This window comes from Vidua macroura, chromosome 1, assembly GCF_024509145.1.
Source record: "Vidua macroura isolate BioBank_ID:100142 chromosome 1, ASM2450914v1, whole genome shotgun sequence".
Taxonomy (NCBI): Eukaryota; Metazoa; Chordata; class Aves; order Passeriformes; family Viduidae; genus Vidua; species Vidua macroura.
Window position 1 is genome coordinate 34,345,267 of NC_071571.1, and position 26,949 is coordinate 34,372,215.

Here is a 26,949-nt window from a genome sequence, read left to right on the forward strand (position 1 = left end):
TTGCAGTCCTTCCACTGTCTTTTTTCCATTTCTACTGGTGTCTTCTTGCCCCCAGTCCCCTTGTGGTTCTTTCTCCCTGTGTTTACCCCCCCTCCTTAATTCCAGAGTTTTTCAACATTCATTCTTTTTCCACTTTGAAATATCTTATATTTGCCCCATATTCTTTTGGTTATCCCCAGTTATGCTCTTTTTTGAGAAGAAAGCAGCTCTGCATAAGTGGAAGAAAGTCAGGAAGCAGCTATTTGGGTTTCTTTGATAACAGAAACAGTGGGTTTTAGTGGACAAATGCTGAGTTAGGGGATCAAAAAGTTTTCTCCCTTGACTGATTTGAAGGTGAATGAATGTACCTGTAAGAGAGAGAAGGGACAAAACCTTAGGACTGCTGGGGAGCCTTCCCAGCACTGGATTTTGTTCATGCAGGCAATAAGTAAACCATGTGGCCCTTTAAAAAGAACTAGGGTGTTCAGAAGCATGAACAAAGAATATTTTTGATACTCCTTTTGCAAATGATCCTGAAGTGTGCCAGTGGCTAGTGACTTCACAGATGCCAGCCACAGGGAAAAGACTGAAGGAAGGCTGCTTGCTGTTGAGACAATTTACACATCAACTGCTTTTTGAGAGCACTCGAGTCTGCATGAAGATTTATGGGCGTCTCTTCTTTTAAAATAAATGAGTAAAGGACCAAGTTGAGTGTTTTTCCACACATAAATGTCATAAATGCAATCCCAAAAACTTCGCTGGAGTACCAGCAAGGGCTCAAGCCCCAGCTCAAATGTTCATTGTATTAAAGTCCTTCTTGGGAACTCCAGACATAAATTGCTTTCCAACATCCAGTACCATTTGGAAATGCTTTAATCCTGAAACCAGGGGGTTTCTAATGGAAATGCTGACAGACCCTTCGTTGTAGCAGCTGAAGCAGGCAGGGCTGTGATAATGAGCCTGTATGCCTGCATGTGGAAAGCGTGATGCTAGTTCAGAAAACAAGCACTTCCACTGAAAAGCTCACGCTGAGAAAAACCACCGTGCGCTGTTCCAGCACAATGCTGCTTCAAATTGGCTTTGCTCAAGCAAGTATGTATTGGGAACAACAGTGGGCATTAACCCTGCATGTATTACACTTCCAAAACCAACAAGTCTTAATAGCATTTCTAATAACGCTCTAATTATCTATAAATAGCACGGTATTGCATAGCCATGACTAGCAGTTTAAAATGCTGCATGCACTGGGGTTCTTTGCTCTTCACAAGTGCACTGTAACCAAGTCTCCTCTTGCTTTTTAAACATTGTGCCCGTGACCCTAAAAAATAGGTGATGCTTCATTTCTTGCTCATGTCTCTGCATACCACTGCTAACACTAGAGACCGTGTGCTTTGTACCTGTATTTGGAAATCTCAGTGACCTTGGTCACACCAGGCTGAAGAAACCTGTCTTGCAAGCATGAACCCAGGTGATTAATTTCAACAAACAGGTTGCTTATAAGAGTGTAATTACTCACTTGTGCAAATGGCAGGATGGGTGCACTGACCTGCATTAGACACATTGTAGTATACACCTCCCCATCAGTTCTTTTTCCTCTGTTAATCAGAGGCCTGAAAACCCTGCAACATTTAGACAGCTTGAGGTTGAAGGCTGAAATGTCACTTTTAAAAGAGGGTTAAAAAGGTCACACAGCTGCAAATAATAATAGCCCAATGAAAATCAGATTCTTACTGCAGCCCACTTCAAGAATAACATTGAAACAGGAAACAAGCCTGCTTGATGTTTTTACCAGTATGGCAGTAAGATTACTGCTGAGTTTAAAAAGGGGGAGAGAGAGACAGAAAGGAGCATACTTTCTTGGTCTTAGATGTAAGAACAGTTTTTCTGGTTCAGAAAAGATGATCCTGGGGCTCTGCAAAATCTCCTTGAGGAGCTTGAGGATATGGGGTACTTCCCTCTGGATGCTGCTGAGAGGAGATGTAGTTTGTTGCTGTGTTCTGAGAGTGGTTTTGTTTCTTCTAATGGCTATTTTTTCTTTGTTATGTTCTTGCATTCCTCGCTGTGGGCTTCAGTTTTATTAATTATAATAAAAACTTTTTAGAAGACTCATGCAAAAATCAAGCAGTAGAAAAAAAATCTTGGCTTGCTGCAGAACTTACTTGTTTCTCTACCATATGACATAGACTGGAGAAACCTTTCTCTTGTATTTTTATTTATTTCTTTTTATAATTAGGATACCCTAACTTCTCCTGAGCAAAGTGATATTTCAGGAGAATAGCAGGCTGCAACAGCATAGCAGATTTCCTCACTTACACATTCTGCCAATAAGGCTCTTTACGTGGTCACAATAGGGCAATAAATGCTGACAGATGTTGTTAACATGTCTATTAAAATTCAGCCCCCTTTTCTGCTGGATTATACACTCATGGCTATTGTTAATAATATCAGAACTAATGCTGACATATCAATAATAGTGTTCGCTTTTATTTATAATCCTTGATTGCTTCTTCAAAAAAGTCACAAAGTTGCAATAAATTAAGCTATTGATAACAGAAGCAAAAAATTCAGACTGGAGCAATTTTTTAACTTTACACTCATCATAGATTTGTCTGATATTCTTCATGTTCATTAATTGCAGTGGTTATTAGTAGTACTACAAGAGTTGCATGAGTGTAACTTGAATTTTTAAGATCCCAAAGGCTAATAAGCACCTTAATTTAAATGGAAAGGCTGCTGTGATATATATTTTTATTAGGTGAAGTGGAAATGTTGCCATTGGTTGTGCTATTTCCTTCCTTCACCTGCACACAGTGTGGAAAAAGAAGACGTGGATTGTGTGGCCCAGCAACACACGTGAGACACGTGAAGAGAAGTGTGTGCCAGAGGCTGTGTGCAGCTGTCTGAGCTGAAGGATGGGAGATGCCTGCCTGCATCCTGAGAAGGATGCCATGCAAGCTGTGCTGTGCACAGCCAGAACACCTCTGCTGCTGAAAGCCCCCAGCCTGCTGCAAACCTGGGGTGAGGCCCGGTGGTGCTGGTGCAGCCGCAGCTTTTGCAGAGCTCAGTGGGATTGAGGTGTGCAGGAGGTTCACACTCACAGCCCGGATTTTCAGCTGCTGGTTCCTGGTCAACATTCAAGCACAACACTGGAACTACTGCCATATGATAACCAAACATCAGACACTTGCAAAAAGTGTAGGCAGCAGGCAGCTTCTTCCACTCATTTACTGTCGTAAGAGAGTCAGTGGTACCACAGTCTCAACTGCAGTGATTGCACCACACGTAAACACCAATTCTGCAATTTGTCCTGAGGGCACTGTACTGCCTGGTAACACATTATATAGGTCAAGTTCTGCCAGACAGCACCTTGGAGTGAAGGTGATACAGCCACTCTGGATTATTGCTTGTTTTATGCTTAGTGTCTGCAGAGAATGATTCTCATGGAAATAAGCAGTTGCTTGTGCATTTGGGGAAAACAATTTGATGTTGAATCTGACGCCTTTTCTAGGTACTGAGAGTAAACAACAAATCCATGTTTTCTTATAGTTGATTTCCTGGAGCTGATCCCTGCACTCAGGATTCTAGTCCTCATCTAACATGTTATTTTGGTGCTTAGTCCATGCTTATCTACTAGATAACCTTGAAAATAATTTAATTTTTATAAGAGCATACACTGATGGATTCAGGGACTAAAGGTCAAACTCAGGGTGGGGAGGGAAGTCTTAGACTTGCAATACTCAATAAGAAATCAAACTCCAAATAATTCCTGGTAATGTTTTGAAATTCACTTGGACCCTTGGGACCAGAATTCTAACTATCTTGTTTTCTTTAACTGAGTCTCATCTGTTGTTTTGCTATTGAAAATGCTGTTGTCACTGTCCCCTGAGGAGGGGAAAAAGGGGTAACAGAAATTTTTGGCAGTGCTTCAGTTGCAGGAGCAATTGAGATATTAAATAAAGCCTTTCATTATCCATGCATAGCTTCTTTTTTTTCCTTTTCTTTCTGTGTAAAGGAAAAAGTTGTCTTTAGGAAAGACAACATGCCTGGGGTCACATCCCATAAATAGAGGTGGATTTAAAAATCTAACTTAGCTGGAGGTTTCGGTTTTGTTTTTTGCAGGGTTTGTTTTTCTAGTCAGTTATCTCTCTGCTGCTTGTTTCTTTCAGACAGGATAGTGTAACTCAGAGTATTTTTGTGTCTTCATCTCTGAAGAGCTTGTCTATGCACAGTCTGGAACTGAAATAACTGAAATTAGAAGTAATTTAACACCTTTAGTTATTTTAGTATACGAATATACTCTTTCATTTCTGATTATGAGTATCCTATTTCAGTTTAACATAGCTGTAAGTTAAATCAAAACAGGATATGAATAATCTTAAAGGAGTAAATTAGATACAATTTTAGTTATTTCAGTTCTAGCCTTGTGTGGATACATAAGTTATGCCTGAGTTAGGGGCTTTCTTGACACTTTATTGTATTTTTTATTGTTTGTCTCAGGCCAGATGTTGGTAGAGATGCTCATGATCAGTTGGTGCTTATCAACTTTTGGGAGTAGTGTCCTTGTGGAGGTTGAAGGGCAAATGAAAGTAGAAATCCTTCACTTCTGCATTCTGCTTCTAGGAGTCAGTGGAGTCAGGCAGAGGGGAGTTTTTTATGTCACAATTAGGAATATATACTGTCAGGCTAATGTTGTCCACCAGAATGAAGTTTAATTAAAAAGAAAATGGTATCATCCAGTGAAAATAATTGCTGCAAGTACGGGTCTGGCTGATGTACTGGTTAATAGTGAATTACACTATCAACTGTAAGCATGCTAAAGATACTCCTGAAGATAGGAAAAATTAACTGTAGCTTGAAAAAAAATCAGTGGGTTTGAGCAATTTTACCACCTGCCCCTCTGCAGACTTTTGTAGTTATAAAATCAAATGGTGCTTCTTCATCAAGATATTTCTCTTGGGTCATGAAAAAAATTACCCAAACACCACTCAGATATTTTTCTAAAAGAGGCTGTGGTGAGGCTGAGTTTTAAGGGATTTCAGGGAATGTCTAAACATAAGTCATCTGCTTTAAGATGGGTCAGCCACTACGTTGTAGCTGGTAAAAACAGTTGTTCCAACAGGCTGAAAACATTTCTGAAATAATACTCCCTAAAATTTTACTGATTCTTTTTTTTTTTTTTTTTTTTTGCTCAGGGACACTGCCTTAGTATTGACTCAAAATCAGGTGCATAACTGCTTTCTGAGGGTGAATGTTTCATCCTTTGCCTTTATTTAAGACTTGGGAGCTTTCCCCCAGGGTTTAGTTCAAGGTTACAGGACTGGAACTGCTATGTGGAAGTGCAGTTTTAGACAAAACTTCACTGCTGAAGCTCCTGAGGCTCTAGTTGACCTTTTAAAGGATGGGGATGCACTGTTACCTTGTGTGCATGGAGAGCATGTATGTAATGTATTTAAGTTATTAATATCAGACAGACAGTATGGATGCAGAACTTCAAAAAGTGGGCTCTTTCTCAGAAGTAACCTAGACGTCTGGTTTTAATGTTGTTCAGCAGGAACTGAAGGAGGAAAGGTAAAACCTTTAATTCAAGATATTTCTGAGAAGACACGGTCTTATCTAATAACAACACTGAACATATGCTATTTTCTGAGGCAGATTTATGCTGTGAAAGCTGAACATTTTTCTTTCTTAAAAATAAATTGGTGCTCAGGAAGGAGCAATAAGAATTTAGACTGTAGAGAACCTGCTGAATATTAGCACAATTAGTACTCTGAGTATGAAAACTTTGTTCTGATCTGTTTGCAGAGTTTGAAATAAAAGCACAGACTGCCATTTCTGTATGTTGCATGCATGTGTGAAGTTTAGAACGTATATATTCATAGGTTCCCTTTCTTTCCCCCTTCCCCTTTTAACATGTAGATTTATGAGGAATCAAAGATGAACTTGGAGCAGGAGAGGCCTTTTGTCTGCAGTGCCCCAGGCTGCTCACAGGTGAGTGGAGTCAGCGGTGATATTAATTGAGTCCTCAGCACTAGCTCTGGCTTGTATAATGCCTCCTGATATATTAACACATGTCTAATAATAATATGTGTGTCAGGGTTTTTTTGTGTGGTTTTTTTTTTAAGACCTGCTTCCCCTCGATTCTCTCCTTTCCCACAAGACACTCTTACAAAATATTTCAAGCAAATACAGCAGCCAGTCAAAAGAGAGCTGGTACAAGTGCTCCTCAAGCTGCTTCTGTGCCTTTTCTCATCCCAAAGCCTAATGTTTCAAGACATGTATTGCAGATTCCTTTAGGGACTATCAAGAGAGGATACGCTAGGCAGGACACATTTATTTGTCTTCTGCTGAGATGTATGATGGAATATATTATGTTGCTATTGGGAGGCCCTAACCCTCCTTGCATTTTTTTTTCTGTTTTAAATATTTAAATACAATTATATCTTATTAGCTGATTTTTATCTATTTATGTATTTATTTATTTTTAATCTTGAAGACATCTTCCTACTAAATATTTTCTGTGGAAAATGCAGCCTGTAGATAAATTTTGCCCCAGGATGTGCATTTGGGATTCCTGTCCTGTTGACTGGTGCTCTGCCATACATCTCCAAGGGCAAAACCTGACCTGTGTTTAGGTGTTTAATAAGCTTAAAAAAACCCTGAAGTGACAAGGATTTTACCTGCTGAGAATTGAACTGGGGTGTGTGTGATTTTTTCAGTGATTTTGCAGTGGTGAGGGAAGTTCCCCCACATGCAGTGATGAGGGAAGTTCCATGTGTGGCACTTCTGACCCTAATTTGTTTTAGTAACAAGAATTTGTGAGTAAAATCTTCAGACAAGGGTGTCTTTTAGGCTTTTGCCATGGGCTTCCTGTGTGCATCCTGTGTGATACAGCTTACCCATTTTCCAGAGTCCTCCTCTCTTAATTAATGAACCTTTTCCGTGTTTCAACTGTATATTGGGAGTTTTCAGCTGGCTAAGGTATTTACAGCTCTTTAGGTTCTTCTGGCGGAGGGATGGGTGACTGTTAATGAAGTGTAGGTGTTGATTTTGCCAAGAGCTGAAATAAGGAGAGGCAGAAGCCTTCAGTCCAGTTAACAGCTGGCTGAGTGGCTTTGCTGTTTCACGAAGAGTGAGTTTTTCTATGAGAGGCAGAGTGCATCTTTTGGATTATCCCTCAGGCTGAGAATATGCCACTTTATTTTTCCACATGCAGAGTTAAACTTTCACCATTCTGTCACAGAGGTAGAATAAAAGTATCTGAGTTTAATTGTGATGTTTATTTACATTTTGAAACTAAATTCCACTGAAATCAGTAGACTTGAGTGTTTTCATGTCAACTCTTAATTAGTTTCCTCAGTGGAGGAGAAGCTGATCCAGACAAGCTCTTTCAGGTTTTCAGAGAGCAAGTTTGGTTGCATGCTGTTACAATTTGGAAAGACGAACAATGTAGATGTGATGTCCATCTTAAAAAACTTTTGACTTCCCATGACCCCTGTTTGTAATAAATGAGGACTTGACATAAGTGTATAATGCAGAGCTGCTGTCCAGCTAAGTTGGCTGGGGACTGGCTTCTCTCTTGGCCCATGCAGATGTGTGCTGAGGGCTTATAAAGTCAACCTTCTGCACAAGGAAGAAAGTAGACCTAGAAAAAAGACAAAGAAGTCTGGGCTGGAGGAACAGTTTCTTTTCTGTTGCCCCATGCCCTGTTTAAGCTGGCTGACTTCATCATGAAGAAAGAGCATGGCATCCATGAAGGAAAATCCATTTTCAAGAGAAATAAATATGGGGTCTTTTTTTCCCCCTTCACGATTTTATTGAGCAAAGTCTTTCTCAGATATTCCCTTTGTTCTTAACATAAATTCCTAATGCTGCATTTCTTCCAGATGAGTAAGCAGTGAACCAGAATTTCACAGTGAGAAAAAGGTCTTTGGGATTTCTTTCTTTTTCAGTTTTTTTTTTCTTTTTTTTTCTCTCAGAGAATTCAATTCCATTTTTATACTGCTTTGTCTATGGGTTTAGAGAGATTCTCAGAAGGTGTAACATATGGCAATTATTTATGCTATAGCCAGAAGCAAAGTCACTTAGCCAAGAGTATACTGTGTTGAAAGCATTAGGTCCCTTTAGCTCTGTTGTTGTCACTGTTTTTTGTGTCCTATGTACCTGTTGCTTTGAAGAGCTGCTTTTAATTTTTTTTTTTTTCCTCAAGCCTTGGTGATACTACTTTTGGCTTTTGATAATCCTGAAATAACCCACTTGAAACTATCTCAGTAGCAAAGGTCTGTGTATGCACATTCTGGTGAAGGCAACTTCACAGAACCATTCTGCTGTTTGAGCCCAAATGTGCAAGTGCTTGAGCGTTTATTCAAGCTTGTCTCTTCTTTGTTTTGTTCAAAAGAAGTTATTTCTTCTAGAAGTCTGTAATCAGATTGTAAATCAAGCTTAGCACACTGATTAGTTTCTTACAAAAAACCATCTCTCCACCTTCTCTGCTTGACAAAGGAGAATAATTTGATTTAGTATCATAAAGGGTCATAACTAGTTGCTATAAAACTCTGCACCATTTAATTGCCACTTCAAATCAAGTCAAAGTATCAAATATTTCCAAAATTAAAGACGTGTATTGTCTGAATACTTTTGGATAGAAAAAGCTGGCTTATTTAGTTACTTTTATAGCTGTTCATCAGATATATGTTGCAGAAAGACACAAAAGCAGAAAAATCCAGTAAAGTGATTTAAGATTTGCCTCATTACTTAGCAATTGCCGTGGGCTAAGAGCATACAGAACAGCAGCTATCGCAGATGCTCAGGCACGTGGTGACTTGTGAGGCTGTGGTAGCTGGAGTGGGTGTCTGAGACCCTTAGAATCTAAAACTTGGACTGTAATTGTTTTCAAGCAGTTGCATGACACCTTATGGTTTTTCATCCCAGAGAGCACAGCAGCAACTGTGTTTCTAAATCAAGTACAGCTATTTGTTATTCATACTCACTCGTATTTTCAAATATTCTGTTTCCTGTGCCATTTGGACACATTTCTAGCTGGATAAATTTCTTTCTGTCTCTCATTTTTGAAATTCTGTCCAATGCCAAAAGTTTATTAGAGAATTAAATTCTTCTTTTTTTCTTTTTTTTTTCTCTCTTCCTCTCTCTCTTTCTGTGTTTGCCTGACAGCGTTTTCCAACAGAGGATCATCTGATGATTCACAGGCACAAACATGAAATGACTTTGAAGTTTCCTTCAATAAAAACAGATAATATGTTATCAGGTAAGAAGACATGAATTCAAGAGTCGAGATAACTATTCAGATGATGTTGAAAGCATGACTCCTATTGGAAAGCTACTGGTGAAATGACTTCAAGATTGGTTTTAAAAAGCCCCAGCTCCAATTAAATAACAAGGAGAGGTGGATTAAGCTAGAATGCATATCTTTGAACAAAAAGACAGTTGCCATTCTTGTGCCTTCATACAAGTTTGCAATGAGAGGGAAAGAAATCACTGACCCTCAGGCATGCTGGCAGCTCTATCATTGATTTCCAGTGAAATACAGGCACTTAAGTGCGTGTCACTTGGGAGCCCAGCAGTGAGAGTGTGAATGAAGTGTATTTGTACTGTTGCTGGAAGAATTGCTATTTAAACTGGACAGACTCACTGCAGCAACTGGAAGAGGCCACATTGTATGAACCACCTGTGTGGTGACTCAGGAACTGCCCACTGTAAATAGCCATAACCAGAAAGGTGAACAAGTGGGTGATATCCAGTACTCTTTCCCCATCTCTCTCTGCACCTCCCCCTTCATAAACAGGGGTTATTTGGTATTAGGTATAATTGCTATAATTACTATAATTTCTTGAGTAATATATTTCTTATGCGGTCTTTCTGTGCTCTTGTCTGTGTAACCACATATCAGTGGCTGGCTGGCCTTTAGCCAGCGTTGGGTAAAGTCAAGCTAGCCCTTCATTTTACTTCTTTCCTCTCCTATTCCCTTTCCTATTGTTTATTCTTTGGGCTATAGTAATAGACTATTTAGAATAGTATCTCTAGACCTTTTCATGTTTCAAAGTAATGGTAGAAACCCCCCCTGTGTTGCAAATGTGTGTGTGGATGTTCAGCAGTGTTTGTTATTTGTCTTTTGCAATGGGCTTCTTCAAGGTAAATTGTGCCATTTCAGATGCAAATGTATATTCATTAAAGGGACTCCAGCAGACTAACTATTTTCTGGTTAAACTGTTTCAATTTTTATGAAAATCATAATGAAGTAACAATGGTTTGCAAATATCAAGGTTTGGGGTGTTTTTTTTTTTTTTCTTTTTTTTTTTTTTTGGTTTTTTTTTTTTGTTTGTTTTTTTTTTTTTTGTTTTTTTTTGTGTTTTTTTTTTTTTTTTGTTTTTTTTTGGTTGGGACTTTGGGCACCAAGGAAAAGTTAGACAGCCTTTTTCCCAAATAGAATTTGTTTTGCTTTTCATTTTAAAATGCCACAGTGGACTAAGTTTAGAAAGAAACAGTACACAGCATTTTGAAGACTAGGTCTTGTAAAGTGCCTGAGTGCCAGCTATGCCCACAGAATCCTGTGTTTGCAAGCACAAATGAGGAAAAGCTGCTTTTGCATTTGGCTGTGTCCTTTGGCAGTGAAACTGCTCGAAGACATCTGTGCTGTGGGCACATTCACCCTGTGCAAGTGGTGGCTTTTGTTAAAAGTGCTGGCTTTCTGTTTGGCAAGACTTTTGTTCAAGTGCAGTTTCTAAGGAATCTATTCTGTCATCAGGAATCCCCTGAGCAGAGTAGCTCCATTTGTGTTTGGTAACTTCTATGATTTAGCCATCCTGCTCCTTCCAGTGAGTTGCTTTCCTAAGCAAAAAGAATGTCTGTCTTCCAGCACTACCACTGGTACTGGGCCCCCTAAACCTGCAGCTAGCCAACTGTACATACTAATGTAGAATTTCTGGCCAGAAAGACTCTGAGATTGCTTCTAAGGGATGTATTCTTTGCAGTTTATTTATGATGATCCTCTGTAGTAGTGAAAGAATAAAAAGCCACATGTGTTCCCAAAGGCTGTGGCCAATGTTCCTGACTGTAATGCCCTGGCAAATTGGTTCTGAAATTGGTTCTGCTGGTGTATTGATTCCTCTTTTTGTGCTTGTTTGCTGAATTTGTTTGGCATTTTGCAGCCCTTACTCAGGAAGCATCATAGATCATCTACTCTCTGCAGGAAGACTTTGAAAAATAGTTGTTTCATTACCCACTGAAACCCTGGGGAAATCTAAATACCTTAAAGTTTAAGATGTTTTATTCTTAGATTTCAGAATGAAAAATTAATGATACATGGGAAAAAGAGACAGACTTTTCTCTTAGACATTTGTCTTCATGTCTTCCTTATTTTTTGCATTTTTGCTTATGTGACTTCTTAAAAAAATTGTTCCTGTCATCAGTAAGTTCAAAGAATTGCAGCAGCAACTGCCCTGTAATAAGCCAGGTGCGGTGTTAGTTTTTCCCCCCTCTTTCTCCTAAGCTGCCTAGAAGTCAGATTTTCTATTTTTTTTTTTTCCAGTATGTTGTATACTATCTTTTCATTTGTTGTGTATTAACATTATTATTAACAATTAGCCATGAAAAGTAACATACTGTATGCTTTCAGGTAGACATTAGAATTATTTACTCTGTTTACAGAGGTAGCTTAATCCTCAGTCTGGGTTCACTATAATATCAGTAATACTTAACACATATTAAACATGTTTTTTATAAACTGTTCCTGGAAGTAGGCAGTGAAACTGTTGGTTTTTTTCAAGACATCTTAGAAACTAAGTAAAATATGACTTGGGAAGAAGAAACTTATTTTTTGTGTGAAATCTATGTTTGGGCCTGAAATATAAGCTTCTAAGGCAGAGGTAAAGGTATGTTATATGTGAAGTTATACCTTGTCATGTAAGTGGGGTCAGTGTCTAATAAACAATGGTGCATGACCTGATTGCAACAATTGGTGCTGGTTTATCAGGTATATCTTTCCAGGACTTTCTGAGTTATCAACTAGCTTTACTATGTTTTCTACCATTTTTTTCATGCTGGCTTAAGAAGAACAAGTTGTATTAAATTTGGTGAACCCATCCCTTGAACCAATTCAGAAACCCCAGATACCCATGTATAACAAACAGCTTTCTGTTCTCTGACTGTATGAATGGAAGGAAAATCCACTAGAGGCATTGCACTAAAATGCAAGTGATACTTCTGTTGCACAACTTGACAACACAATTCTGTCTTTTAAAATTAATGTTATGTGTTCCTCTTTGTTGAACGCATTTTATTTTTGTTTGTTAGAAAGTCTTGTTAAGAATATGGATAGAGAGTCATTGATATTTTCTATTTCCATCTTTCCAGCTAAAAAAGAGCTATTTGAGATAACACAGGATATCTTATGTAAGTTTTGCATGCTTGTTCACCATTGCAGGCAACTTTATAGTTAAATTGACTGAAATAGATATCAGCTCTTTGCTGTTGTGCAGAGTGAACAGTGTTTGCATTGCTTCGAAACTCTCCATTGCATTGTGTGACAAAGCTTTTGTCTTTAAACACCAAAATATTAATGTCTGTAGAATAGATTGCTTCCTCCAGGGAAATAATAAAAGCCCTGTGGAACTGAACTTTGGGAGCGGGGGATTATCTACATAGAAACCTTTTTTCCTTCCTCATTCTATTTAATGAAACCAAATCCTCTAGAGTTTTGGTGATAAAGCCCACTGTAGAGGTAGAAACAGTTTTCTCTAGATGGAAGAAGTGCCTGTAATAAAGGTAGTACAAAGGTATTCTTTTTCCCAAGTAATGCCCGTGCCCTTGAGGTAATTTGCATCACTCTTGATTGCCTTAATTTTTTCCTCCTTGTAGTTTACACAGAGAGGTTTTTCTAGGCATGAATTTTGAGGCATGCAAAATGATTGGGTATGAGGACTCATACTGTAGTTTGTTTTCTTGTTTGCTTCTGTGTCCCTTGCTTTATCAAAAATAAAATGAAACATTTTCTTACATTTACTGGCCAGTTTCAGAGTGACCAGAAGACTTTAAAAATTAGTTGTACCCAGTATGTGTACCACTCCAGGAAAGTCCAACCAGTTCTTTAAAGGGTACATATTTAGGCAGTAAAGTTCTTGGTAGCCCTCATCTCGGCGGGAGCAGTTTCACCACCTATGTTTGAGTGCACTTCTTCTTCTTCTCCTCTTTCTCCACCTGGTTGTTGTTGTATTATGATGTTGAGCTCCTCAGTGCTCTTGGGTGGAAATCTGTGAAATCAATGAAGACGCCTCTCTGAACTTCTCAGGACATTCTTCTGTAGCTGCTTGATGGGTAGCCCTTCAAATTTCTGTGCTAGCGCCATTACTCTGACTTTGTTATCATTGTATGAAAGTACAACAAGGGTAAGTGTATAACTTCAACAGAGCCCACAGCTGAACAAGCCAAATGTCTATTATTATTGCACATCAGACTAAACATTTTTTTTTTTGAAAGAAAAATGAAGAATCAAGTTACACACTTTAGAGCTGTGCTGTTAGGTATCTTTTAACAAATCAGAATTTAATTTTTTTTTTCTCAAAATGAAAGCTTGTTTCAAATAAACGTCCTTTGGTTCTCCAGGGCTTTTTTAAACTGGTAGCATGCTTTAAAGTTTCCTTTTGTGTTTTGAGGGATGAAACTCAGGAATTCAAAGTAATTTTAAAAAACACATTCTGGATGAATCAAGTAAGTTTCTGTATAGCAAGCTAATATTTTATTTCCTGAGCTGTTGTTTTGAAAACAATGTATTGAGACTGAGTGTCCTTTCTGAGAGTATTATTTCAATCCCCACACCCCCAAACAAACAACAACATTGCATTTCCATGCATTGCCAAATATTGTGAGTACATAATGGAACCTTTTGACTTTATTGAAGACTTCAAGTTCCCCATTGTCTTACCACATATATTTTTTTATGAGTCTGAAAAATCAGGTATCACTTCAGATATTGAGGACAGGTTTTCAAAAGTCAGCAACCAAAATATACACAGTATGTGAAATTCTGGTCTGAATATGTTTTCTGAGTGCATCTGAAATCCCTTCCTGTAAGATATAGTAGGTTAACTTAGGATCTGCACAGGTGAGATCATTTGAGCTTGCTCTGGGTTTATATATTGTCCATTTATTTTTTTGAGGCTTATTTAAACTTAGTTTCTTGCAGCCTTTCTGGTCATGACTGTGTCATCACTGATTATTCTCCTGAATAATAGGCTGAACAATATTTTCATTGCCTAGTCTGAAGCTTGACATAGTCTGTGTTTAAGCTGGTGATGAAGTTGAGATAGGAAAAAATTCCTAAGTAATTATCAGATGACAAGTTTACCTTTGAAGGGACAGATGGCTAGAGGCAGATGCCTCAAAGGACAGTAAACTAGTTCTAGAGGGTGGAACTAATTGAGAATGGAAAGATTTTTACATGTGGAACAATGGGTCTGGGTTGAGATAACTGATCAGTATCTTGGGTTAACCTAGATAATCCTGTATCCCAAGCTGCCAATACAAAATACAGTTTGTGACTAATATTAGAGTCCTGGGCTATGTGAGTAGCAGTGGGCCTGCAGAACAGCTTCCTATATAATAACGTCTGTCCTCAGCTGGAATGCTGAGAGTGGTGCTGGCTCTGTCTGAGTTCTGGTCCAGATGGGTCTGGCTCATCCAGTTGCTGAAGTGCAACAAATCAGAGCCCTGTTCTCAGTGAGTCTGTAATAGTTGTGGGCGCTGGTGATAGCAACAAAAGCTTTGTTTGTACCAACAGGGAACAATGAGGTCAGGCACAAGCTGTTGGAACTATTAATGCATTTTTAAGTGCTGAGAATTAGGAATATTTTATTAATTCTGGGAGACCTGATCTTGTAGCTTATGCTAGGGTCTCCTTTGTGATACTCCTCCCAGTTAAAACACAAAGGCTTGCCTAATCTAGGTAAAAGAATTTCTGTGGTGTTGAGAGCGATTTCTTCTACTATTTTGCCCACATCCTAAAGAAGAACTGGTGTTTAGCAGAGGCAAAATAGTTGGTTGCTCAGGAGCAAATCAAGCTCATTAGACTTGGTAGCCTTGAAATCCTGGCACCAATGAGTTCAGTGTATGTGCGGTGTAACTACTTTACTACACAAAGTCTCAACATTTTAAAGTCTGGATCTCTATCAGTTCTGCTCTCACACAGACAGAGGTTTTGTGGCCTTCTGGTTTCTGTGAATGTTGAAGGCTGAAGTATTAGAACTAGGAAGGCAGGTCTTGTTTTACATATGGCTGAGCTGACTTCCAGGCAGTCTGTGGATGAAGCTTAGGCTGGTTGGTTGATGGTGCTCCTTCCTCACTTGGGAGAAACGAGGGGCTGTCTGTTTTAACAAAAATCTTGATGTGAATTCCTGCCAGTCTGATTTCTGGAACATAGGAACTACAGTAGCAGTATGGGGAGACTGAGGTAATAAAATAAGATCACCATATCGATATATAGGTGGTGTAAACAGTGTCATTATCAGTTTTGATTTTTTGAGATATTAAAATAGTTAACTGGAAAGTTCAACTGTAGGCATCACCATTGGTTATCTTGTAGTGCAGAAGATAGATCTTCAACATGAGCAGAGAAAGGAAGCCATTGAGCCCCTTGTGAATTTGAAGTCACATTCTTGCTCTGGCTTGCTTTTTTCACTGTTAAAATGGATTTACTTCAATGGATAACTTTTTATTCCTTTTGGTTGGTACTGGGCCCAAGCAACTCTGAAGAAACACAGAATTTTTCATTCTAGTGAAAGTAGTGGCATCTACTTCTTTATGAAACCGTAGTTTCTCATTTTGGCCATGAAATTGATACCTTGCTTATTTGATATGGATATATCACTTCTAACAATAAAACATTTCCTCTGTTTTCCTCACATTCCAATACTAATGTGCCCTATGGGTCCAGGAAGGCTTAGCAGCAATTGTCTTTGATTTTCTACAAAGCAATGGTGTTGTTCACTAAAGTAGCATTTAATCCTTTTTGGAAATTAAATATATTTCTCCTGCACTTTAGTGCCATTCATTTCCAGTACGAGCTCCAGTGCAAGGGACAAAAACAACCCTGGTGTAAATCTACTGAGTTTACTGAGGTTACTTTAGAGATTTGTTTGGTGCTTCTTACTGAGGATATGGACCTGTGAGTGCTGAGTGTCCTCAGCTCCCATCGATGCCAGCACCTTGCTGACTCATCTCCTTATGCTGAGTTCTTGCAGGATTCTTAGAAAGTTTTCTTTCTCACTCTGGTAATACAGTAGTTAGCTGTGAAAGCTAATAGATAAATAAGTGCACATTCCCAAATACTTGTAGTTTGTTTCCTTTAAGCTCATAAATAGGATGCTCAAGCCAAAAGGAATGAAAAAATAATTTTAACATTAAGGACTTGCATTCTGATGTTCCATCAGAAATATAAATGCAAATGAGTGCCTTTGCCCTTGGATTACCTGAGAAAGTCAAACCTGGAGTACCATATTTGATACAGGTGGAAATTGGTTTCTCCTGGCTTTATAATGGGGGAGGCTGATCCTCTTCCTTAGTTTCTAAGTGAAAACTGCATTTTCTTTTGTGTACCTTGCTTTTGTACTGCTTAATTAGGGGCTGATGTGCATTTCCATCCTGATCATGTAAAATTCATGGTGTTAGGTAACTGTTTGCTGTAAGGGGGTAATATTAGAACTTGACCCAGCTTAGCTAGGTGCAAGAAAGCAATTTTTCCTTTGTTGAAGTGGAAAGCTTTTTCTAAGGTCAGAATTGACCTAATACGGGCAACAGGGTTCAATATGATGGAGTTTTCATTCTTTAAAGAATGAAATACAAACAATAGGTAGTAGTCAAGGACTATGCTGAAGATTATTTTTTAACAAAATGAGTCCAATCTTTCTGTAAAATCAGGTACAAAGCATCTCGAGCTGTGACAGAACCTTGGGAAGAAGGAGCCAAGGTGGAATAATTAAGAACTAGACTCAGAATGAATAGAATTGCCTCAGACCTTTGCTTTAGGGTGTCTTTGCTTCCCAAATTTGAGCTTAATTTTTCTTTCCTGAAGAAAGAAACTGAAATCACTGAAACTACAGTCTGCATGGCAATTTTGCTTGTCTGTCTTGCAGGTTTTTGAAAAAGTGTCAGAAAACCTTGTAATTTTCCTCCAGCCTGTGGCATTAAAGAGAATACTGCCCTTCTTGTATTAATTATGAGAAGGCAGAAAAATCCTATAGATTAAGGCATTGAAATTTTTTTGACTCCAAATTTAATAGTTTTGCATGTGTTATTAACACTTTCAGGTATAAAACACAAAATGATGCTTCTTCATGGCCAAAATTTCATTTTTCATAGCTTTTCTAAATGTTTAACTCTTCCTTCAAAGATTGTGTTGGAAGCAAAACTTCTTGCCATGGCTACCTTTTTTGCTAAGTATGTGTATGTTTGAGGGGGTTTTTGAGCACTTGAAGGCATTAACTAGCATGTATCGACAGCAGTTAACACGTGTGCTGTGGTCTAAATGTGCATTAAGAGATGCACTGTGTGTTGTTCTGCATGAGCCTATTTTTGGAGGTTTATAGACAGTTCTAATGACCATTTGCACACACTGAGGAAACACACTTGTGTTATGTGCCCTGGGAAAACCCACACTATTGTCTTTCTGCCCAATTGATGACTGCTGCCTGGTTTCAGATGTTGATGGCGAGCACTGGCTGCCCGCAGCATTTAGCGTCAAAATTCAGCGCTGTGTGGATTTCTTTAATGATGGTGTGGCAGGTAGGGGTGGGAAGGCAAAGAGAAGTTTGGTTAGAACCTCTCTTTTCCTGGCAGACTATTTAATTGTCTCCCTCTTCTTTTAATATTGAGCACCAATGATCATTTCTTGTCCTGTTCTCAGATCAGACTCCCACACCAACGCGCTTTCTGAAGAACTGTGAGGAAGTCGGCCTCTTCAACGACATCGACTGCTCCCTAGAGCACGAGTTCAGGAAGGCACAAGAAGAAGAGAACAACAAAAGGGTGAGTGTGAGCACACTAAGCCCTTCCTCCCCTTTTGATTCCTTGAAATGGTAAAGGAAGCATCCTTTCATCTGTGCAAAAGCAGATTGAGCTGTACTACCTAGTAGTAACCTTTTAATTAGAAACTAGGTGGCACTATAAATTGTGACATACTTTTTAAAACTATTGAAGCAGTTGACAGAAATAAAAACCCCAAACCAACAAAAAAACCCCAGTATTAAATAATAAAAAAATGGTAACTGTGTTTGCCAGGGTTTGATTCCAAGTCTCTGCTTTTAAGTAAACTATAACACAAACCACACACCTCTTGAGGGAGAGGCTTGGGAAAATTATATCATCTTTGAAGTGAGGATTGCAAACTGGCTCAAATACATTACAGGGAAATTTGGCTTACGAATGGGCATTTACTTAAGAACAAATTTTTTTTCCTTTTCTTTTTGTTTTTAATTCCTCCATAATGCAATGGGCCCTTGGATTTATTAATCATCAATACCAGCTTTATTGTGTTTCTGTATTTCTCATAAAGCATTCAAGTTGAGCTGGGAAACTTTGGCTTGAAACACCGAGTAGATAAGATAGCCCATCTTCAATTAGTATTCTTTCAGTTTATTCTAAAGTTATTCTGTCAGTATTCTGAACTTTAGGTTGAATTATATAGGCCACCTTGTATATAAGTGTACTCCTGTACCAAAGATAGTTAAGAGTGTTTTCAGGGATCCTAAAGTGTTGTAAAAATTTTCAAAGAATGGTAAAAGAGCTTAATGCACTAGAGAGGCCAGCAAGAAAAGAGGTAAAGCTGCCTGCTGAGGTGCAGAACAGGAGAGGAGGCTTGTAGAAAGAGAAGGGAGTCCAGGAGCAGCTTGGTTTTGGCTTACAAGGAAGTGAGTCTAGGTATGGTTTATTTGTGGTTCATAAGGAACAAGACTGGGACAGATAGAGGAGGAGAGGCTGTGTCATGGTATGCTGAGCAAGGAATAAGAGTGTCCAAATGTGAGAGAGTTCAAATTTTGGTCAAGTATTGGGAAAATAGCACAGACTGACCCTCACAGATTTGTGTATTGGACAAATGTTAGGAAACAGCCAAGTATTGAGATAAATGTGTCTAATTTTAGACTTGTTAAAAAATTTGTGGTTTAGGTTCTGCTGAGGGGAGTCTTAGAATAAGGGAGAACATTTCTGTACACTCCTACTTCTTTGTCCATTATAGGATTTCTAAGTTGTTCTCTGTGCCTGATGTTTATTTTACAGGAGTAGGAGAACAGGAGAAATCTACTGAGGTAGATCTGAGTGCATTTAGTCCCAGACTGCAGTGCTTGATGTTGCAGAGAGATTTCAGTTTGCAACGGATAGTTGCAAAATCTGATTAAAACCTAGACAAGGGCATCAAGTTACCTGATAATTCCAGCTGTTTAGCAGTCTCTGAAAGTCTTATTCTGCCCTCCTACCAACCCCTGCAGCTGCTATTGGTGATCTCCAGGGAGCAAATAAATGATCATGGGGGTGGGAAATTAAAAAAAAGCAAAACAAAAACAAAACAAAAACAACAAACCAAACCAAACCAAACCAAACCAAACCAAACCAAACCAAACCAAACAAAAAAAACCAAAACAAAAAAAAAAAACACCAACCAACCAAAAAACAAAACAAAACAAACAAAAAAAAAACAACCCAAAAACCCGAGGTGAAAAAAGGAAAAAAAGGAAAGGAAAAAAATGGGGCATAAGTCCCACTAGCTGGCTAACCTAACATTTGCTTTGTGTTTCCAATTAGTCTGCTGTATGTTCATTCTTACATTACTGACTGACTGTCAGATAGGAATCTGAAGCAGGCCCCAGTAGGGCTTTGCACAAATGCAAGAGACAAAGGCCAAGACAGAAGGAGACTCCTTGGGCTGCAGCTGTCCCTAAGGAAATGCTTCTAACAGCCTATCCCTGGAATATGAGTGTGATGTAGTGTTGGCCTAATGGACCTACCAACACATGGAGACTAAGGTTAACTGCATGGAAATCTTACTCACTGCACAGAAAAGTCTTCCAAAAATATTTTTGGTCATATTAATTTCTCTGGACTCTGAAAGAAACTGTTTTGTTTATTTTAGTATATCACTGCAGCTTAGCACACAGCTTGACACAGAAATCTTGTAACATAAAAACACTTTCATTTCATTGGCTTTTTTTGCTCCTTGAGAGTCATACTTTGAAGAGTCAGAGGATAAAGCTCAAGTAGCTGCATTTTTTTCTTTCTTTCTTATTTTTTTATTTTTTTTAAGTTTTCTGGGTGGGTACCTATGGATAATCTATGAGAATTTGTTGTGATGAAGCTGGTTATGCAGACTGGTGACTTTCCAAATTAGTGAAGCTCTGAGTGCATTGGTTTAGGAACACCATGTGTACCATTTTTAAAGGTATTATTGAATGGAAAGCACTTACATTAATATCCCAGCTTCTTATCCAGAAACAAATCACTTGACATCCTTCTGCCACAGTTGCTCATGTGTTAAAATGGAAGAAGTGTCTCTTTATGCCTCCCATACTTGGTATGCCTTATGGTTCTAAGATCATCTGTCAAGGACCACCTCTGACAATGTATGTGGATTAGCCTTTGCTTGGGGACTGAGGGGACTCAAGGAACAATAATGATGATGATGACCTCCAGAACCTGAACTGAGAAAAATAAAGCTATAAATGGAAGTGAGTTTTTTCTGTTGGTTTTGGCTTGTCTGCTGTTTATACCATCCTATATTAGCTGGAAGTCTCTCCTTGAGAAAGACCTGCTCCCTAAATGCAAGGGATGCCACAGATCAGCAATAAGCATATGGATAAGCATGTGAGAAAGAGGCTTTTTCCATCCTCTTGACGGCACTCTTCCCGACGCAAGCGTCTTACCTCCCAAACTCACCATCAAAATTAGCACAGGCAAAAGCATACCTATACTATATTTATACTTGGAAAATTGTAAATGTTAAAGTTCTTGGGAACTTGAGGCAGACAGCAATTGACAGCTCAGACCCAGACAGAACTTGCAACCTAACTCAACAAGGCAGGTAGTGCTGGCAGATCACATGGCCATTTTAGCCCACTGGCTGCAGGTTTTAGGCTTACCCTGCCTGGAACATTAGGTATCCAAAGCATTTGCAGTGGGTTGTAATTGCAAACACATGACCTTTGCTGCTACTGGATAGGCCCTGTTGTCACATCTTGTTTTGAACATTGAGTTGGGGCTTAGAGGATAATGTCAGAAATGGGAAGAGTCAGGGTCTGTTTCTGAATAACTTAGTGAACCCACTTCATTAAAATGCATCTAGCCTGATGTCCCTGTGTGAAATGAGAAAAAGTGGAAATAAACTGATTGTAGCAAGTAGAGTATTGCATCAAATAGCATTTACAAATAATGAGCTGAATATTTTTGACATAAGGGCATGTTTAAAATCATATTCTGCCCGTGCTAGAGTTTGGGTGCATCACTTCCTAAGACTTATCCTAAAACTTTGAAATCTTCTCACCAGTGTTCAGTGCTGGTTCAGATAATGTATAAATTATGCAAATAAGGCAGGGAAATGGCTATCCTCAATTTCAGCTTGGTTGTAATGTGTATTGTTCAGTGTCAGTTCAGGAAGCTCTTTAGTCCTCTACATGGCCTAATGTTCCTGCTCTAAGTATGCTATCCTAAGGCAGGCACCTCATTGCTAGAAAAGCGTCAGCAAATTGAAGTAGTCCAGTAAAGAAGAAGAACAAAACCAAATACAAAGCCTTTAAGGGTTAAATAATTTCAATCTGCATAAGGAATAAAAAGCCTGAGTATCCAGTTTAGTTGTGTTAAACAAGGGATGATACTAAAGTCTGATGTGTGTTTGAAGGACATATATTTGGTTTGTACCTTCTAGGATCTCCTTCTACCTTGTATATATTTCTGTGTATCAGCATAAGAAAGTAGAGAAAATGCTTTGTCTAGCTTACAGCATGTCACTATTTCATGCTGAACTCAATGACTCTCTGACCTCCAGAAGAAATTTCTTGCAAATATTTGTTGAATGTCATAGTTTGGTACTGTAGCCTATGAGTGTAGGGAAGATGATATAATTCAAAGCAAGCTGGAAATTATAGAATCTGTCTCTAAAGAAGTATAGTTTGGAGAAAAAAAAAAAACCACTTAATTTCCACATCTTGCTTAAATTTCATGCAATGTGTATCTAGCCCATAGTTTTTCCCCTCTCCTGAAAAGTAATACAGAAAAATCATAACAGATTTTGCCTGTATTTAATAATTGACATTTTAGCAGCTGAAACTAGCAGTGCAGTAAATCAACCTTAGCCAGGAAAGGGTGATATGTATGGGGTCATATGTACCCTTATATGAGAAGAAAAAATATTTATATGTTGATAAAGCACATTGTGTAAGTGTTTGGGTTTTAGAGGCCTATATTGTGATACTAATAGGCTATGGGGTAATGCTGGCAATCCACTCCCTTGGTGGAAGAACAAGGATTAAGTGTTCATTTTGGTGGTTGGTTTGGGTGATGGGTGACAAATTAGCCCCAGTTTTCCCTTGTAAGTACTCTGAAACCTCAGTAGAGTCCTGGAGAAGAGCAGTGTGCTGGTAGACATTTCAGAGGCAAGTGCTCTGAAAGGGCTGAATTTCACTTGTGAAATAATACAAGCCAACAAACTCATAAGCCTGTTCCTGGAGCACTCTTGACTCCTTGTCTGACAGTCTGTACAATGGAAGGAAAGACCTATGTCTAAATGCTTACTATTTTGATTTTTAAAAAAATTATTTTATCATAAATGCACATATATACAGTCTCCCTCCATTGTCTAAACATGATGTAAAACCATCCATATTTTTTAAATCAAAGGGCCCTCTGATTTCTTATTTTCCCACTGAGATTAAGTATCGTATATACTCAGTATGTCATAGTAGACACAAAGTAAGACTAGAAATTAGTGAGACTAGAAATTGTTTATGTTAATACAGTGCTTAAGGGCCAGAGTACCATTGTTGTATAAATTGTAATAACTTCAAGCTGTTACTTTATCAATCAGTTAAGCTGTTGTCAAGGTGATAGCTCAAAACTCTAAATTTCTAAGTCCAAAATATTACCCCACATTCCAAGGTTTCAGTATAATAGTTCCTATACTCTAAATATAATATCCGTATCTGTGAAGATATAAGCATCCTCACATAGCATTTTTTCTGGGTGATGCACTGAAGTACTGGAAAGATACACTGTAACTCTGTATCTGAGTTTTTCTGAGGGTTATTCTGGGTTTTCATATGCATTAATCGCATCAGGTTATTGATCTGCTTTTTGGGTTCATTTTTTGGCTTGCAACACCCCTTTTTTTCTTAATTAAATTAACTTTTTCAGTATTCCTATGAAGAAGGTAAAGACTCTGTCTCTTATTTTCTAAGGGAAAAAACAGAATGCAGAGGACATTGCTTTCCAGAGCTCTGTTGTAGTGTGAAACCAAGCTCTCACAGGAATCACATATGTGGAGTGAGAATTGCAGGGTATCTGGGTCCTCTCCACCATTCTGCCAAGAGAGCAGCTTTCTGTCTCATTTGGTTCCTCAATCTCTTTAGCAGCATGGCCCCAAACGATTCATAGACTCCCTCAAAGATATTTTGGTGCATTGCTCTGACTGAAACAAAGCAGGAGTAAATCAGAGAGCTACCATAAAGGATCTGGGCTCAAGTGACACGCTGAAAATTGCACAGGAAGCCTGTGGCAAAGCCTCGGATTGATTCCATATCTCCTTGGTCTCAGCATAGGGCATCCCGCAGACCATGTGTGTTAAAGATTTATCAGCTGTTGTTCAGTGTTGCTAAAGACAGGAAGAATGCTCTCCTCCTCTCTCCAGATGGGTAGGCTTGCTGGATTTTAACTTTTTAACCTTCATAGATTTCATGGTAGACATGTGGTGGTTTGTTGTATTTTGTATGATGGCAGCTCCACAGTTGGTGCTTCAGTCCCTGGCTTTATGAGTCCTGTTTTGAGCACATATCTATCTGCAGGCACTTTGTTGCCACACTGGGCTGTGTTACAAAAGGGACACTTTCTGCATGATGGCACAGGAAAGCTGTCAGGACAAAACTGTTCATGACCTTGCAGAAATATTCACAAGAATAGGCTTTAATTTAGGCTTGTTGCTGATGGTACAGCATCTTATCTTCTGCTGGCAGGCAGGACTCTCTTATCTTGAATGGACTTTTGAGTGGATTTATAGGTTTAGATCCTCATAGTCAAAGAGAAGACCTGAAAGTTTTTCCAGCAATAAGTTCCTGTGTCATGCAGAAGGGCAATTCTTGAGGGCATAAGTTTTTGATTCAGCTAAACCTTCCTAATCATCGTCCTTCCATGTTCTTCTGAATTCCAGCTGATGAATCATCCTTCAGAGCTCAGTCAGGACAATCCACTTTCTTCCTTCTTATTATTGTCTCTGTCCCAAAGAAGCTGAGTCACCCTCTTGTAATGTTTGGAGGTTTGTTATGTTTTCTGTATTTTGGCTACCCACAACAAAGGGAGGCCTATCTGATTTCATTCTAGCATTTTTTTTCACAGCAACACAGCAAAGTTGTACCTTTTGCCTTGGTCTTCCTTGGAATGTTTTTAATGGCACAGCTTCCTTGTTACCAGTTCAGATTTCAGCAGCATAGACTGGATGGCACATGAAAAAGGGATAAACCTTTCCTGTAGTGGCATTTTTATAAGTCTATCTGCTAGGTAAAGCCCCTAAATCTTGGCAGTCTCTTTAGAGCATAAGCTCTGCTATTAAACACGAGCTCTTTTCTCCCCAGAGTGGGCTGCAGTCTCTATGGTTGGGTGGGTAATAAGATACTGCTGATACACTTCAGAGCAAGGTGCACTTTTCCTTTATTTATGAAGATAGACATGCTGGTCAAGGGCTTAATCACAGCTGATAAATCATTTTAGAAAGCCTATTAGAACCATATGCTGATCCTTCGTATTAACATGGTGTATCTGTTTCGAGTCTAATAAGGCAGGGTCTCTTTCTCCTCTCCCTTCCCCCTGCCTGGTGTGCAAATTATTTATCTGTTTAAGTGATATTTCTTGCTTGGGGGCATTTCTCTCTATAAGAGGTACTGTTAATAAAGCGAGGTGAACAGAAGAAAGAAGGATTCTTTCTCTCTAGAGATCGAAGCTGAGGGTTTTTGGTCTCCTTTGCTGAGAGGGGATTGCAGAGCAATTGTCTGAAAGCTGAGGCAAGGAAACCTATTGGTTAAACACTGGGACACCATGGCATGGCCTTCACGGCAGCATAAGGTTGTCATTTTGGCCCAGGTGGTTACAATCCTGGAGCCCAAGAACTGTGAGGGTTGGGTGTGCTGACATTTCGGTTACCTCACCTTTCCCTCACTCAGAGAGGGCTGCTGCAGGAACAGATTCCACAGCCATCTAATGAGATCCACATTGGTGAAGTTATCCAGAGCCAAGTCCTATTTATCATTAATTGGTGGGTTTGCTTGCAGATCTTTCCTATTATTTTCTGATTATACCCCTACACATTTTATTATCTTGCCAAAAATTCAAATGCTAATAATTTCTTGATTTATTGTTTATTTATAACACTGTCTACTGCCTAAATAGATGTAGTTAGAAGATTTCAAAACAGCAACAGCTCTTTTGCTGACTGGGTTTCTTTCACATGTTGCACATGGCAGTCAACTATTTATAAACCTCCTTAGGGACTCCTAAACCTTTACAGTTGGGTTCCTCCCACAACTTCAGCCTCTTTTCTCCCTTGCTCCCCCAAGGCAAGTCTTGTTTTTTTGGCATAAAGACAATGATGGTGATTGTTAGGTGGAGAAAATGTCCACAAGCTATGAACTGTGGATAAGGATTTTAAATTTGTACATCAAGCAGGATAAATTGGAAGTCGGAGACATCCAGTAGAGTAAGGATATCTTCACCATGAAGTGGGAGATCCATAGCTGAGTTGCTAGTGTTCTTTAGGTTTACAAAATCTGAAACTGAAAAACTGAAGACTCATTTGTAAAGTAGTTTGTGTGCAGTGGTGTGCATGCTGTAGCATGTCCCATTTCCAGTAGTGCACAAATTTGGCTTTTAAATCTGATGTACTTCAGAGTAAAGAAAGGAATAGTGGAGAGGAGAAATAAGCCAGAACAACTGGTCACATGTGATGGCAGTTAATGAACGCCAGAGCGGGATGTATAGCCTCATACATCTCTGGGGCGGTTCCATTGACTTTAATGGAATTTAAATTTTTAACCTATTACAATTAGGCAAAGATCTGAAGGGAGAAAGGCCTTGTTCAGAGACCAGAAAAAAACCTACTGTGGTCATGATGTGATGTGAAGTATCTGGGTAGTTGTTAATGTCCCATTAATGTCCCACTAAAACAGGGCCTTTTAAAAATCATACTAGGGAGGTTAAAGTTATACATATTAACTGTTTCCTCATTTTGGTTTCTCTCTCACATGCTTCTCTACAAAAGTTGCCAAACCCACTATTATCGAATAAATATCAGCTTTTTTTCTTCCCTGAAATGTGAGTAAACTGTGTGTGCCTGGGTCTGGTCCCTGGGAAGGGAAAAGACATCGGGTTGCCATGTGAATGTACATGTCAAAGTGCAGCTCTGCCAGCCAGTCTGGGGCTGGGTGGGGATAGACACGGGGAGAATGAACTCAGTGTTACAAACCGTCTCTTTTGAATTTCTACAACCTATTAGTCACAGCAAGCTGCCCTTATTGATTTTGGTAAGAGAGGTCACTTTTAATCCTCTAAAGTGGAGAGAGCTACATGCACTCTCCATAGCATGACATTAAAATTGACACAGCTCTGCATCAATTCTATGAAAAAGCCCTAAACCTAGATGGATTATTGCCTTGCTTTTCAATGGATACAAGCTGCTAACCAGAGCATGCTAACCTAGATTAGGTGTAAAAGTTTTAAAATTCC

General features: G+C 38.9%; 1 protein-coding gene across 1 annotated transcript in view; it reads left to right on the forward strand.

Moving 5' to 3' along the window:
* Positions 1–26,949, forward strand: part of CREB5 (cAMP responsive element binding protein 5) — a 251,080-nt gene that overhangs the window by 35,889 nt on the left and 188,242 nt on the right. Inside the window, exons 2-4 of the mRNA XM_053989512.1 lie at positions 5,896–5,967; positions 9,148–9,241; positions 17,888–18,009. Of these exons, the coding sequence (XP_053845487.1) occupies positions 5,896–5,967; positions 9,148–9,241; positions 17,888–18,009 (288 nt within the window). The remainder of the gene's footprint in view (positions 1–5,895; positions 5,968–9,147; positions 9,242–17,887; positions 18,010–26,949) is intronic.